We start from the raw sequence: 14,797 nt of genomic DNA, 5'->3' as shown, positions 1-14,797 counted from the left end.
TACCCCTGAGCCACCAGAGATCTCCTAATTGTTAGTTTATGGCTTGTTTAAATAGTTTATTGAATTTTAGTATTTGGTGTTTAAAACTTAGAAGAGATCTATGAAAGAATAAAATTTTTCTCTCCATTTTTCCCCCAATTGTCTTTTCCTGTTAGAATCAAAGGACTTCAGTTCTCTAAGTTCAGGAAAGGGAGTTCTGATGGTGTCAGCTGTGCAGCGCTGTGTGGCTAACACACAGGTGACCCCCATCTGGTGCTTTTCACCAGCAGTTCCTTGGGAGAAGGACATGAATCTCCTCTCCCGCGATTTACAGCCTCTGAAAACCTGCTGGAGGGTCAGCTGTCAGTGCCCACACAAGGACAATGAGATTTTTGAAAGAAATTTTCACAAATATTTCAATCCTTGCTAATAACTGACAAGCCTAGATAAATAAAAACAGAGGTCATGTTTTAAATCAATGAGATTTTTCTTTCCAAGGTCTGAGGCCCTTCCTAAGGGGCCTTGGTGATATCATTCAAATCCGTCTTGTGGCTCCATAGGGGAAAAATTTGAGAATCTACTTCCATGAAGATTATCGTCTAGAAAACATCATGAAGGAGTCTGTCCTGAGTCATTTCCTTTGTGCCCAAGTATGAAGCCTTCTCTCCCCTCAAGGACTGTGACGTCTACTACTTCACTCACAGGGCTAATTGGTTACACTGTTGTTAGGTTCCATTGAGTCGACTATGACTCACAGTGACCTTGTGAACAACAGATGGAAACCTTGCACTGTCCTGTGCCCTCCTCAGGGCCTGTGCTCAGGCCCGTCATTGCTGTCACTGTCAACCGATCCCATTGAAGGACAAGAGGACAGTGACGCCTAGTAGATACAGTCAAGAAATCAAAACACAAACCTGAGTGGAAACTATTCCCCATCATTCACTGACTGAGTTCAGGCAAGTTACATAATCTCACAAAACTGTGGTTCCTTCTCCTGTGAAGTAGAGGTGTAATAACAGCATCTACTTGGTTAGGTTATTGCAAAGATTTAAAAATACCAGAAAGTACCCAGCACATAGACACATGCAATAGTTGGTATTTATTATGATAAACTTTTTCTGCAAGATAGGCTAGACTAATTTTGACCATTAAACACTACAAAAGTGGAATTTGGAAAGGTAAATAAGACAGCTGAGTGTTAACATCTATATCTGATCCCAAAACACCCTCTTCAAAGCCAAATTCAAGAAGAACTAGCTAGAGTTCAGTCCTAACCCAAGACTCGAACCCCTGTGAATCAGGCCATCTTCATTCCACAGCCTCGGGTAAACTATCTGGTTGATTCCAAATCAAGTTGACACCCTGGACAGAGGAGAAATGCTCCATAGGATTTCTGAAGATATAAATCTTTACAGAAGCAAACTGCCTCACCTTTCTTCCCCATGGAGGACCTGGTGGTGGGTTAGAACTGTCAACCATTCCAGTTAACCACTGAGCACATTAACCACTGTACCACTAGGGTTCCTCTAGCTAAACCAGAGACAGCTTATAATAAATAGGAGGGAGCAGAGACTAAGTGGAATGGCTGGAATCACCTAATGAACTTGAAGCTACCTACAACTTACCTAGATTTGCAAGAATTATTTGGCTCCCACTTTGTAAAGTTCTGTACTGCAGCTTTGGAATAAAACTGAAAAAGAGAGTTGTGTTGTTTTGTTTTTTGTTTTTTGCCTCCAGACACTTTGACAACTTATGGGAGATATTGTTCACATATCCTTTGCATACTTAGGACAAGATGTGAGGATATAGTTCAGAGATACTTGTGGAGCTGGAGTCCCTTGGGCCCTTGGGTATTCTCAGACACACATCAAGAGCACACGTGCTCCATCCTCAAGGTGTGATACAGGTAGGTGTGACTAAGCAGCTAGTAAGTTATCACAGGTCCCCATGTCATCTCTGCAGCACAGAACCCACTAGGTAAATTCCATTATTTGACCCAGCTCTTCCCATCCCGTTTTCAGGTACAGAGCCAAGCAACCAAGTTGCCAGACCCATCATCAGCAAAGACACAGGATTCCTTAAAAAGGAATTTAAAATATTTTGGTTTTTAAACATGGAAAGAGCAGAGACTACTCTGTTCATGCCCTGGAATGAACCTGGAAAAGCAACACTTAATTATCCAGTATAGGCTTTCAAATTCCTAAGCACCACCACCACTTAAAATGCGGCAGGGCTAGAGCTTAGGGGTCTAAATAAATTGCAGCTCCTCTTCACAAGTTGCTTTCTGAGCATCAAAAGGGGTACACTTACTGCTTTGCAAATACACTTTCTAAAAATAATCAATATTTTCCTTAAATGCTTATGGCAAAACCATCAAGTCCCTTCATTTTAACGGCTCACAATCTGCACAATGACTTGATCTCTTTAATATTTCACTCACAGTAGCAGCCACTGAGCTCTGACTAACCCACTCTCCTCAGTATCACCCCTGGCTGGGTCCCGATGGCAACAAATGCATTCCCTTCACTCCTGCCTGAAAAGCAATTCTAATTTCCCCCCTTCCGCCCAATTCCACCTGCAGCAATTCTTTCACTCAAGAAAGAAAATGGGGAGCAGAGAGGGCGGGAGAATGAACTAAAGGAGTACGTTGGAGAATTTACTTTTTTAACGGGGTGGAAACACTGCAGCTTTAAATCTTGCTGCATCAAACCTTGGATTTCTTCCATAACCAAGCTGCAAAATGGTAACAAGAAAAAGGAGGAAAATAAAATATCGCTTCCTCCTCCTTCCTCCAGGCCCCTCCACGGGCGGGTTCCCGCAGGACACGCTGTGGCCAGCCCATCCCCCGTCGCCCTCCCAGCCCAGTCCTGCAGCCTGAACAGGTGAGCCAGGCACCAACCTGGGCCCGCCAGGCTTTGCCCACATCCGGGGATCAAGGTCAAGGGCGAGGGCTTCCCTCTGGGCGGCCCTAGTACAGGGGCCTGCAGTCAAAGTTTCCGGGCCTGGGAAGTGCGGCCAGGCATGGCAGCCCCCCCCCCCCGCCCTCCTGCACCTGCCCCCTGGGCCTGGAGGAGCCAGCGCCGCGCACGGTGCCCACCTGGTGCCCACTTACCTCTCGCGGACATGGTTCAGGCAGGAAGGGTTTGGGTTTGGGGGAGAACCCGGCGGGGCAGCAGGTCGCCCCGAAATGCATGCAGCGCACACGAGCACCCGCCCTCCGGCCGCGGCCTCCGGCTAGTGCGTGGACACCTAGTGCGGCCTCAGGCTAGTGCGCACCCGCTGGACACCTGGCTGCCCGCTCTGTTCACTCTGCGCCCTGCCCAGCGGGGACACAGCGCCGCGAGAGCTGCAGGAATCCGAGGGCGCGGCCTCCGCCTGGCGCGCTGGGACACCGCCCGCAGGACACCTGGCTGCCGGCTCGCTGGGGGACTGAGCAGCCCGGGAGCTGCAGGAATCCGAGGGCGCGGCCGCTCTGACAGCTTGCTCCCCGCTGGGCGGGGCCGCTCCCCCACCCACCGGCCGCTGGCCAGCGCCCACCCGCCCGGCCCACTGGGTCCAGGGCCTCGGGGATGCGCTCGGTGGCGCCACCAGGCGGGGCTTTTGTCCCTGGCGAGGAGGGGAGGGTGGCGAGGGGCTGCGTCCTCCCCTCCCCCGGCCCTGGTCGAAATGAAAATAACAGTAGTAATCGTTATAGTAGTAATAATAATGTTGTTATTATTAAGGGCCTTCCCTCTAGCTGCCAGCTTTGATTCCAGAGAAAGAAAAGAAGGAAGGAGGGAGAAACGATATGATATGCTCTTTGGAGTAACCCAGCCAGCGCAAGGACCTCCGACCCCGCACAATATCTGAAGTCTGAAAACATGTGATTTATTGGACAAGCTCTGAGCTGTCAGGGATGCTTGGCTGGAGAGTTGGAAGAAACAAATCCTCTCCAACATATCAGAGCAAAACCAAGAACCCATATTTCTCATCAATTTAGTAGCCAGAGTCTGAAGCTAGGAAGTAACAAGACACGCCACCCCACCACACGTGCTGCCCTGGGAAGAGGTGGAATTCTCATCATTGAAAAGAACAGCACCGGATCTAAGTCTAGTGGCTGATTTCCAAGTTTCCGGGACCCGCATTCTCTTTCCTTCTCAGGTCTCCATACCGCCTCACAGCAGATGTATCTAATAATCTTCTAATAATCCTGGCTCTGATAGAGGCTGTGGAAGAGGTTTGACAAGGCAGAAATTCAAAGAATAGGTGAGCACATCTTCTCTAAGAAAAATAAATGTGTGTGTAACTAACTGAGCATCGGTGAGGAAAGCAGAAAGAAATAAAGCTGGAAAGGAGATGAGGGAGACAGAGTAAGTTAGAAGCATGGGAATTGTCAACTTCAACTTGTAATTACAAAAACGTAAGCCATAACTTGGCCCTCTTAAAAATATATTCATTCAATAATGTATACTGCACTGAAACAGAGGAGGGAGAAAACTGTTTAAAAGAGATATGTGACTAGGTATTTCTGTCATGACAGGAGTCTAGAGCGATGGCCACATGGTGGAGGGGACGTGGGGGAGGGTTTGTAAAACAATGAAAGAATCTTTTCTTTTACTTTTCCATAATTTTTTAATAAAAAGAAAAAAACCAACAAAAAATAATATATTCAGGGCAGAAACCTGCCTGTTCTTTGTCAGAATCCTTGTACTTCTATCTCAAAACAATTCTTTCTAATTATTTTCTGTCCACTGTTCATCTTTCTTGCCAAAAGGACAGCTATGTTCATCCCTACTTTCAGCATCTTCCTCTTCCAATTTCTTTTCTTTATGATAATTTCTAAAACACTGAAACATACATAAACATGTCTATACTATAAAGCCTTCAAATGGAGTTACATTTATTCCCCCAAATGGTGTCTGACATTTCAAAGTATCTTCATCCAAGCCATTAAGTCAGTCAACAAAACTTCCACTGACCACATATTACCAACCAGTGTACATGGCAGATACTAGAGTTACAAGGGGCCACAAAACAGACATGGTCCATGTTCACATGGAGTTTAGGATCTTTGGTGATTTTAAGGTCTTCCATAATGTGTATTAGAGAGTTGGACAATGACTAGAAAGGACAGAAGGAGAAATGATGCCTTTGAGTTGTGGTGCTAGAGAAGAGTATTGAATGTACCATGGACTGCCAAGAAAACAAACAGATTCATCCTGGAGAGGGTTAAACCAGGCTACTCCTGAGGCAAGGATTCTGGGGCTTTGTCTGACATACTTTGGACATCTTGTAAGGAGGGACAGGTCCTTGGAGAGGGACATCATGCTTGGGAGGGTGGAGGGACAGCGCAGGAGGGGAAGGCCCTCTATGAGGTGGATTGATTCAGTGACTGGGATAATTGGGATGGGAGTGTCAGAGGCAGTGCGATCGGCACAGGACAGAGCAGAGTTTAGGGCTGTTGTACATAGGGTCGCTATGAGTTGCAAGCTGCTCGACAGCACATAACAACAACATACTATGTATCTTGATTATCTAAACCAAAACCCAAACTCATTGCCATCAAATCAATTCTAACTCCTGGTGACCCTAAAGGCTTGTGCCTCAAGGGGTTCCCAAGGCCAAAAATCTTTACGAAGCATATTGCTACATCTTTCTTTGCAAAGTGGGCAGTAGATTTGAACTGGGACCTTTGGTTCACAGTTCACTACTAAATCACTCAGCCCCCAGGGCTCCTCTAAAGTTATCAAGTCTTGCTCCATGTAACAAAAATACCACAACTGGGTGGCTTTACACAATGTCTTTTCCTGCAACTTAAAATTCTGAAGTGTGACTTGAGACCCCCAGCTCTAGGGGATGGCATGCTCTGTCTGTTGGGTCTGTAGAAAGGTCCCTCTCTCTTCACTTCTGCTTTCGGGTTCTCTGAAGATCTCACGTGTCTTGGCATCTATCTTCCCTCGTCTTTCTTCTGCTCACTTGTTTCATCTTATAGCTAAAAAAAAATGTTTGACAAAAGATATACTTACACTAATCCTGTCTCATTGACATAATGAAGACAACTTATTCCCAAAATAGGTTCTAACCGCAGGAATGTAGATTGGGACTAACCACATGTGTTTTTGGAAGGACACGGTTCAGTTCATAATACTCTCCAGTTCCTTCTCTAAGTGAACACTGTGCTCTGGACAATGACTCTCTCCTCTGTTTCTCAGTGTTACCGTGTGTTTGCAGCCTCTCTGCCCTTGCTCATTCTCAGTCCTCTTCCCAACTCCCCTCCTCCTCACCCAAATTAACTCATAGACCGCCTCCTCCTGAAATCTTCTCCAGTTACTTCAGCCCACATTGATCTCCTCTTTCCCTTAACTTCAGTAGCGTTTATTTTCAGAACCACCTATTTTTACTTCAGACACTGCCTTGTGTTGCTATTTAGTGGTTCTGTGTATATGTGTGTCTGTTTTTTATCTCCCCAGCTGGTGGCAAGAGAACTTGGAGATCCTCTGAGTACTGTTGAACTGATTCTGGAAGAGGATTACAAAGCCTGTACTACACCAGACACCATGCTTGTAAACAAGAGTGGTCCCAGAAGGGCTTGCCTTCTTTTCTCCTCGTCAGTAAGATCCAGTCCTTGTCTCAAATTCCACAATCATTCTGGCCCCTAATAACTTCATGAAAGAACTGCAGGTACCATGGTATTAATGAACAGATCTTCCTTTTGTCTTCAAGAAACATATGACTGACTGCACAGAAGCAGGGAGTCATTGGTAGTATGCACTGCTAAATAGAACTGTAAGCCTGAAATTGGGCACTGTAGTAGTATTCCATTATTGTGGTGTGCTGTTGAGTTGAAACCAGCCCATAGCTGACCCTCCCTCCAGGGGCTTTTCCGAGGCAGTAAATCACGTTAAGAGGAGATTGCCCACCTTTCTCCTGTGTAATCGTTTCCTAAGGCTGCCGTAACAGAAATGCCACAAGTGAGAAGCTCTAAAGAACCCAAATCTATTTTCTCATCATTCTAGATGCTAAAAGTCTCAGTCGCTTCAGTCTGTTCCTTGCTAGTGGACCTGAGTGTTCCTGGGTTTCCTGGTGACCTTTACATGCCATCTGTCATCCCTGAGTGTGCACAGCTCTGTGTCAATCTGTCCTTTTTATACCTCAAAAGTGACTCAATTGAGAACTCGCTTTACATGAGTCTAATCTAATTAAGATTACAAAGAAGATCAGATTTCCAAATAGAAGTACTTCTACAACAGAGCGAATATCCAGCACCTGATTGGCAGGTTGGACAATTATAAGATAATCTTTGGCTAAAGAACATTTCCCCATGGATTTATATTTAGTCCTTTATAGATTAATTATCCATGCAGATCTTTCATGTATGTACATGTACACAGATATACGTATGCATGTGTAAAGATATCTAAAGATCTATATGTGTGTATGAAAAGACATAGCTATCTATGTTGGTCATTGAGGGGTGCTGATTCATTGTTGCTGTTAAGTGCCTTCAAATCAAGTATGACCCCTGGAGATCCATGTGGTAACAGATCTAAAGCTTGTGCCATCCTCACCATCTGTGACACAGTCCTTGTTGTTGTAGTTGTTTACCATCTAGTCAGAATTGACGCATAGATGACCTTCCAGCAGTTTACATGGAAGGCGAGTGTCCATCTTCCTCCCATGGAGCAACTGGTGGATTTGAACTGCATACCTTTGGAATGGCACCACTATTCCTTACCACAACACAGCCAATGGGCCCATAGCAACTCATAACACAGAGTCGAGAAAACCCTGAAAGTTTCCTTAGATAAAATCTTCACAAGAAAGTGTCATTGTGGCATAACACATAATATGTTGGGTTGTTAATGGAACAGTTAGCAGTTCAAATCCACTAGTCACACCATACATAAGATCAAATAATCTATTCTTACTTAGACAGTCTTGGAGACTCAGGGAGGATCTCCATGGGTCAGATTCAACCTGATGGTGCTAGGTTTGGGGATTAATCTTCACAGGTACACACCAACATGTCTTTCCTCTTGAAGAGTCGCTGGTGAGTCCAAACCCCTGCCCTGTCCTTTACAAGCATGCATTTAACAATGGTTGAACCACCAGGGTTCCTTTTACACACTCATCACACCATATGCATGTTTGTGCAATGATATTATTTGGTTTTATTTTGGGTACTTTGAAATTCATATTTAAGGTCAAGTACATCTGCTCATCTCTAGCTATAATTTTAGAGTTAATCCTCCCAACCACACAGTAATCAAATTCGTAGTCTGACTCTCCTGACAATCTTTCCTCTACTGGAACTCAGAACATTTTGGAAATTCTTGTACAGACAAACCTTAAAGTAGAAGAAATTTGAGGAGAAATATGAAATGCCACTTTTTAAAATCAAGAAAAACGTAGCCTATTGGTTGAAACAACAAAGATAAGCTTTTGTACTGCAAAGAAAGAAATTGCAGTTCCTATTAAAAAAAAAAAAAAAGAGGACAAGTTACTAGTGGTAACTTGCCAAAAAAGCCCTCTCAACTCTTAATGGAAGGAAAGTCCACGTACCTTATTATTGTTCTCTATTCCTTACAGACGTTTGAAATGATTGAATATGGATTCTTACTCCCACAGCTTTTCAGCTGCTGACTCACCATCACTTCTCATTGTGAACCTTAGGAGGAGAATAATTCTGTTCTCTGTGTAACCCAAACCAAACCAAAGCCACCCTCATCGAGTCAGGGCTGACTCACAGGGTCCCACGGTTGGGTTCCCAAGACTGCACATCTTTCTAGGAGGAGAATGCCTATTTTAATCCCTTAAGAGGCTGGTGGATTCAAACCACTCACTTTTTTGTTTTAACAGCCTGCTTTGTACTACCAAAGCACCTAATTTCAAGTTATTTTGGGTTTTTTCCCCAAGGAAAACTGAATTGCTCAATGATTTTTGTCAGCAAATACCTTCCACATAGCGGGCAATGAGGAAGACATGGCAAACCTGTTGGGTAATGCCCCTGCCAGCATGATATTCCAGCAGGGATGTCAGACACTGTTCAAGGTGGGCATAGTAAACGTAAGACTCTTCATTGACAGGGAACGCTTGTTGCTAGGGCTGCTACGACTTATAAGGACCCAGTGAACAACAGACTGAACCCTGCCCCATCCTGCGCCATCCTCACCCTCTCCCCCGCTTTCAAGCCCTTCGTTGCAGACGCTGGGCCAGCCCATCTTCCTCTTTCTCTGACCTTTTCCTTTTCTAAACATGATGGATCCTTCCTAACAACATATACAAAGTATGGGAGATAAAGCTTCATCTCCTTTGTCTCTAAGGAGCTTTCTGTTTGGACTTGGTCTATAAGAAACACATTTGTTCTTTCGGCAGTCCATAAGCTATTCGACTCTTCTCCAAGCCCACAAAGCAAAGGCATCAGTTCTTTAGTCTTCCTTATTCACTATCCAGTTTTCACATGCATCTGAAAGCAATGGAAAATATCCAGTGGCTTGGATCAGGCACGGCTGAGTCTTTAAACTGACATCCTTGCTCTTTAGCATTTTTAAAGGTCCTTGACAGTCAGTCTGCCCAGTGCAATACAGCTTTTGATTTCTTGGCTGCTGCAACCATGGGTGTGGTTTGTAGGTCCAAGTAAAACAATATCTTTAGCAACTTCTCTCTTTTCTCCATTTGTGAGGATGTTGTCTATTAGTCCAGTTGTCAGGATTTTTGTTTTCTTGATGAAAAGTGTAATCAATACTGAGGGGTTTTGATCTTAAGTGCTGTACCTTGTCTTCCCTTTCTGCACACAGGCTTATGTGCCCTGCATTAGCCTGGCTCAGAGCATCTTGTTGTTGTTGTTGCTGTTGTTGTTTGCTTCTAGTAGGTTTTTAAAGGAATTGCACAGGAAGAGATTTCTCATCCTTCTCCTGAAGAACAGCTGGTGGGTTCAAACCGCTTACATTTGGGATTACAGTGCAGCCTCTTGCCACTAGGTCAGCAGAGCTCCCCAGTGCCATCAAGTCAAATTGGAATCATAGTGACTCTATAGGACAGAATCGAACTTCTCTCATAGGGTTTCTCAGGCTGTGATCTTTCTAGAAGCAAACTGCCTCTTCTTTCTCCTATAGAGTGGCTGGTGAGCCTGAACTCTCAATCTTTTTGTTAGCAGTAGAATGCCTTAAACACAGTGGCACCAGAGTTCCTTTCCTCCCCCCAAAAGCAAACAAATTCTTTCTTTTATAAAAATATTCCATTTTTAATCCCTAGAATCTTTGATAAAAATCAACAAAAAATAAGATCATAATCACAGATCATCAGTTTCCTTATCTGAAAACGGAAGATAATCGTTGCTTTCTTTTTGGGATCTTCTGATAGTTAAGTGACTTTTAATTATATCCCTAGAAGCTGCATACAGACTTAATACAAGTTAGTTATTACTTTCTGCATGAAAACTGAGAATAAGAAAAATAAAATCCAGTTTACAAGGTTACTGTAAAGTACAAGTACAATGATGTCCATGAGAGAAATTGTAAATAGTCTATTATACAAATACCTTAAGTTAATTGACACCTTTACAGGATTCTGCCTCTGTAAAAGCTATTCCTACTCTCTTCCAGCAAGTCAATTCTGACTTAGAACAATCCTGTGTAACAGAGTAGAAACCCGTAGTGTTTCTACTACTGGCTAGTGGATTCAAACCACCAACCCTCTGGTTAGCAGTTGATCACTTTAACTGCTCACCCTCAGGGTTTTCTTTTACAACCCTTTAGAGTTCTGGTTTTTATCTAAGGTACCTCTGAATGGAAGCATGAAGACAACAATCAAACTGCCCACCACTTGAAGTCTGTGTTCCATTCATCTCAGCCTCTGAACAGTGCCCACCTCTTTGGCATTTAATTGCTCTCCTGTTGCAAATAAGTGTCTGAGGTGGAGCAGATTGTAGTGTTTGATCTCAACCAGCTTGCTGGGAATTATGGGCCGAATAGTTTCCATTCTCTCCTTTAGTAAACAGTAAATGTGCTACTTATTATGTGAGGTTCTGACATAATGAAAATGTTAGTATTTTAAGTAGAGGGTTAAAGGCTAATCATGAAGCAAGCTGAGGAAATTTCAGGGATGTCGTTAATAACTTGGAGAAAAATGAGGGAGCAAGTCGAAACCAAGCAATGAGTCATCTAGTTTAGACTCAGATCAGAATGTGAGACCCGGAGGCCTCTGATTCACTCTATAGGGTTTGGTAAATGAGAACAGAGATGCTAAATATTTCAGGTGTAGGCTCAGTCATCAAAGGGAACCAGTACAAGGGAATCAATACAGAAGTAAGAAAAGATTGGAATGAAACTAGGAGGAGAACAGAAAACTAACTTCCCAAAGGTCTCCATCCCGAGGAACCAGAGCCCTGAAGGAAACACAAGAGTAGTCAAGCATCTTCAGAAGAAAAGACTGGGATCTTTAACGGAATATTTGAGTGGCTGGGGGTTAATTCTAATACCAGGGTATGACCATGTACTGCAGATCGGTGTCTTTAGTTCCAGAGAAAGGTGTTATTGTGAGGAGCCATCCGGTCAGGTCCACCTCAGGACAAGCCATTGTGTCCTACGGAATGAAGAGCCGCCCAAACCTGTGCCGTCCTCAGAGTGCCTGATGGGTCTACGGGCCCACCGGCCCATTGTTGCAGTCACTGTGTCAGTGCAGCCTCCTGAGGGGCTTTCCTTCCGCACAGGCCTCTACTTTAATAAGCATGATGCTCCTTTCCAAAGGCTGGTCCCCCTGCTAACATAACCAAAGCATGTGAGGCGGAGTCTCCTCTTTGCCTCTAAAGAACCTCCTTGTTGCACTTCCCCCAAGACCAGCAGAGCCAATCCTTCCTCCCACCCTGCTCTCAGGACCTTCCTCACCTCTCTTCAAGCTCCATCTTTGTAACGCTCAAGAAAAGGCTCTTAGAATTGCCTGATTATTGTGGTAAATCAAACAACTTGCGCTAGTGAGGCAGACTGGGCTGGTATCTCCAACAGAGCTTGCCTGTTTTCTTGCCTCGTGCAGATTCTAAGATAACTTCTGCTGCCTTGGAAGAAGCAGTGACACTCCCTGATCTGGTTTTATCCTCTACAAATTCACATATGACAATAGTAGAAGACAAAATTACCACTGTCCAAAACAACTAAGAGATATCATCTCACTCCAGTAAGAATAGCAAAATTTAACAGAACAGCAAACAACAAATGCTGGCGAGGTTGTGGAGAAACTGGAACCCTACTGTTGGTGGGAGTATAAAAGGGTGCAACCACTATGGAAGGCTCTATGGCACTTTCTCAAAAAGTTGCAAATAGAAACACCATTTGACCCAGCAATTCCACTACTGGAAGTATACCCCAAAGAGACCATAACTGCTATTCAAGCAGATATATGCACACCCATGTTTATTGTTGCTTTGTTCACAATAGCAAGGAGTTGGAAACAACCTAAGTGCCCATCAAAAAATGAATGGCTAGAGAAGCTCTGGTATAGTCTCACAATGGAATACTACGCTGCACTGAAAAACAAGGAACTCATGAAAAATTATACAAAATGGGTGACCCTGGAGGACATTATGCTGAGTGAAATATCTCAGTCACAAAAGGACAAATATTGCACAGGGCCACTGTTGTAAAACAGGACTGACATCGGGGTCGAGGATGACAGAGAAGGAGGGGATGAATGATGTATACTGCACTGAAACAGATGAGGGCAAGAACTGTTTAAAAGGAATATATGATTTGGTATTATTGTCATGACAGGAGTACAGAATGAAGGCTACACTGTGGAGTGGACTTGGGGGAGAGATTGCATAACAATGAAAGAGTGGTTGGTTTTTTTGTTTTGTTTTGTTTTGTTTTACTTTTCAAGGAGAAGAGTGAATTGGGGGGGAGGGAGTGGGCAGGGAGAAAAGTACAACAATGAGTGAATGGAAACCCTAAACTTGGTAAACTTTCATTAAAATGAATAAAAAATAATTACCACTGTGCCCTTTCTTGTCTGACATGTGGTCATGCCTCATATACTGCTTCCAGTGAAATCTAAAGGTGGCTCAGAGGAATCAACAATTCGATCTCAAAGGGGCAAGTTATGCCTTGGGCCTAGAATAACCTAATGAGAAAAGAGAAGAAAGGAGGCCACATCTCCAGCAAAGCGTCCATCACTGCTACTCCTTATTTTTACTTGCCCTGCATTGTCTTGTATTATCACAGTTTCTGTAGAACAGCTTTATAAGTATTTGGGGAGTTTTATCTTGCCATCTTCCCCTTCTGGTTTTCGGTACCCACCTACCCCGCTGCACCAGTTCCTTCTGTCTTCTGTGACTTAAGAGAAGAGGAGGTTCTTGGATTTTGTTCATTTGTTTGATTTTTTCCCTCCCTAGTTGTAGGATCTGATATTTTCAATTTTGGAAGAACTAAAAGATAAATAATCTGTGGGATTTTTTATTTAAAAAAAAACAATTTTCATCCTTCTTCAGTCCATGACATACTCAATATTCTTGGCCAGCACCACAGTTCAAATGCATCTATACTTTTTCAGTTTTCCTTATTTATTGTCCAGCTTTTGCATGTAAATAAGGTAATTGAAAATGTTATGTTTTGGGGAGGGAACCTTCAAAGGGACACTCCAGCTCTTCAGCACTTTTAAAGAAGCTTTGTGTAACAAATTTGCCCAATGCAATGTGTTACTTGATTTGCTGCTTCTACAGATGTTAATTGTGAATCGAAGTAAAATTCAATCTTGGACAACTTCAGTTGTTCTTCACTTGTTTTATTTTACTGATTCAGTTGTGACGATTTTATTTTCTTTATCTGGAAGTGTGACTAACACTGTAAATTTCGTTAATAGGCGCGCTTCAAGTCTTCAGATTCTGACTGAAGAAGATTGTGTCATCTGCATATTTCAGGTTGCGAAGGAGCCTTCCTCCAAACCTGGTTCTTCCTCATGTGGTCCATCTTCTCAGATTATTTGCTCAACATACCAGATTAATAGTGTGAAAGGATTCATCCTTACACACCCCTTTCTTGATTTTAAACCACAGAGCAGCTCTTTTTTCTACTTCTTGGTGCATGTACAGGTTCCACATGTGCACAATCAGGCGGTTTTCTTTTTTTTTTCCTCTTTTTCTTTTATAGTGTGTGTGTGTGTGTGTGTGTGTGTGTGTGTGTGTGTGTGTGCCGTTAAATCGGATCTGACTGGTACAGGAGGAGATTGCCCTCCTCCAGCAGAGCATCTGGTGGATCGAACCGCATTATCTCTGGGATTGCAGTGCAGCTTCTTGCCACTAGGCCACCAGAGCTCCCCAATCAAGCATTTTTCAAGTTCTAGTTTTCATAATGTTATTGATAATTTGTTGTGATTCCTTCCCCCTCCCTCCCAGGTCTTTGTATAGTCAAAAAAACACTGATAATTAGCTTTTTAGTGTTCACTGCTTTCAGTGAACATCCATCTGACATCAACAGTGAGACTTCTTGTGCCACCTCTCTTCCAAACGCAGCCTGAATTTCTGGTACTTTCTTCTCGCTATCCTGTTCCAGCCACTGTTAAATTGTTTTTCACCAAGTTTCTATGTTTTATGACATGAGTGATATTGTTGACTAATTTCTACATTCCACTGAATCACCTTCCTTTGGAAAGGACACAACTATGGGCTTCTCCCATCTGGGTGACCAGATAGCTTTCTTCCAGATTCCGTGGCCCACATGGGTGAGCCCCACGTCCACTGGCTGACAGCGATTCTATCAATTCTTGGGGTTTTCCCTATTGTCCTTTGGTTCTGGTTTATATACTGTCTCTTTTGGTGAGATGTACAGATTAGAAATTCTTCCTTTTTTTA

The 14,797-nt window shown here is 43.6% G+C and overlaps 1 protein-coding gene across 1 annotated transcript in view; it reads left to right on the top strand.

Annotated features, from left to right (window-relative positions):
- The first annotated feature begins 3,102 nt into the window (after positions 1-3,102).
- FAM160B1 (family with sequence similarity 160, member B1) overlaps positions 3,103-14,797 on the top strand; it is an 86,012-nt gene continuing 74,317 nt past the window's right edge. Inside the window, exon 1 of the mRNA XM_006880160.1 lies at positions 3,103-3,570. Coding sequence (XP_006880222.1) covers positions 3,103-3,570 — 468 coding nt within the window. The remainder of the gene's footprint in view (positions 3,571-14,797) is intronic.

Source organism: Elephantulus edwardii, unplaced genomic scaffold (assembly GCF_000299155.1).
Source record: "Elephantulus edwardii isolate Elephantulus edwardi_28Jun2011 unplaced genomic scaffold, EleEdw1.0 scaffold00006, whole genome shotgun sequence".
NCBI classification, from domain to species: domain Eukaryota; kingdom Metazoa; phylum Chordata; class Mammalia; order Macroscelidea; family Macroscelididae; genus Elephantulus; species Elephantulus edwardii.
This window is presented reverse-complemented; position numbering and strand designations above follow the sequence as displayed.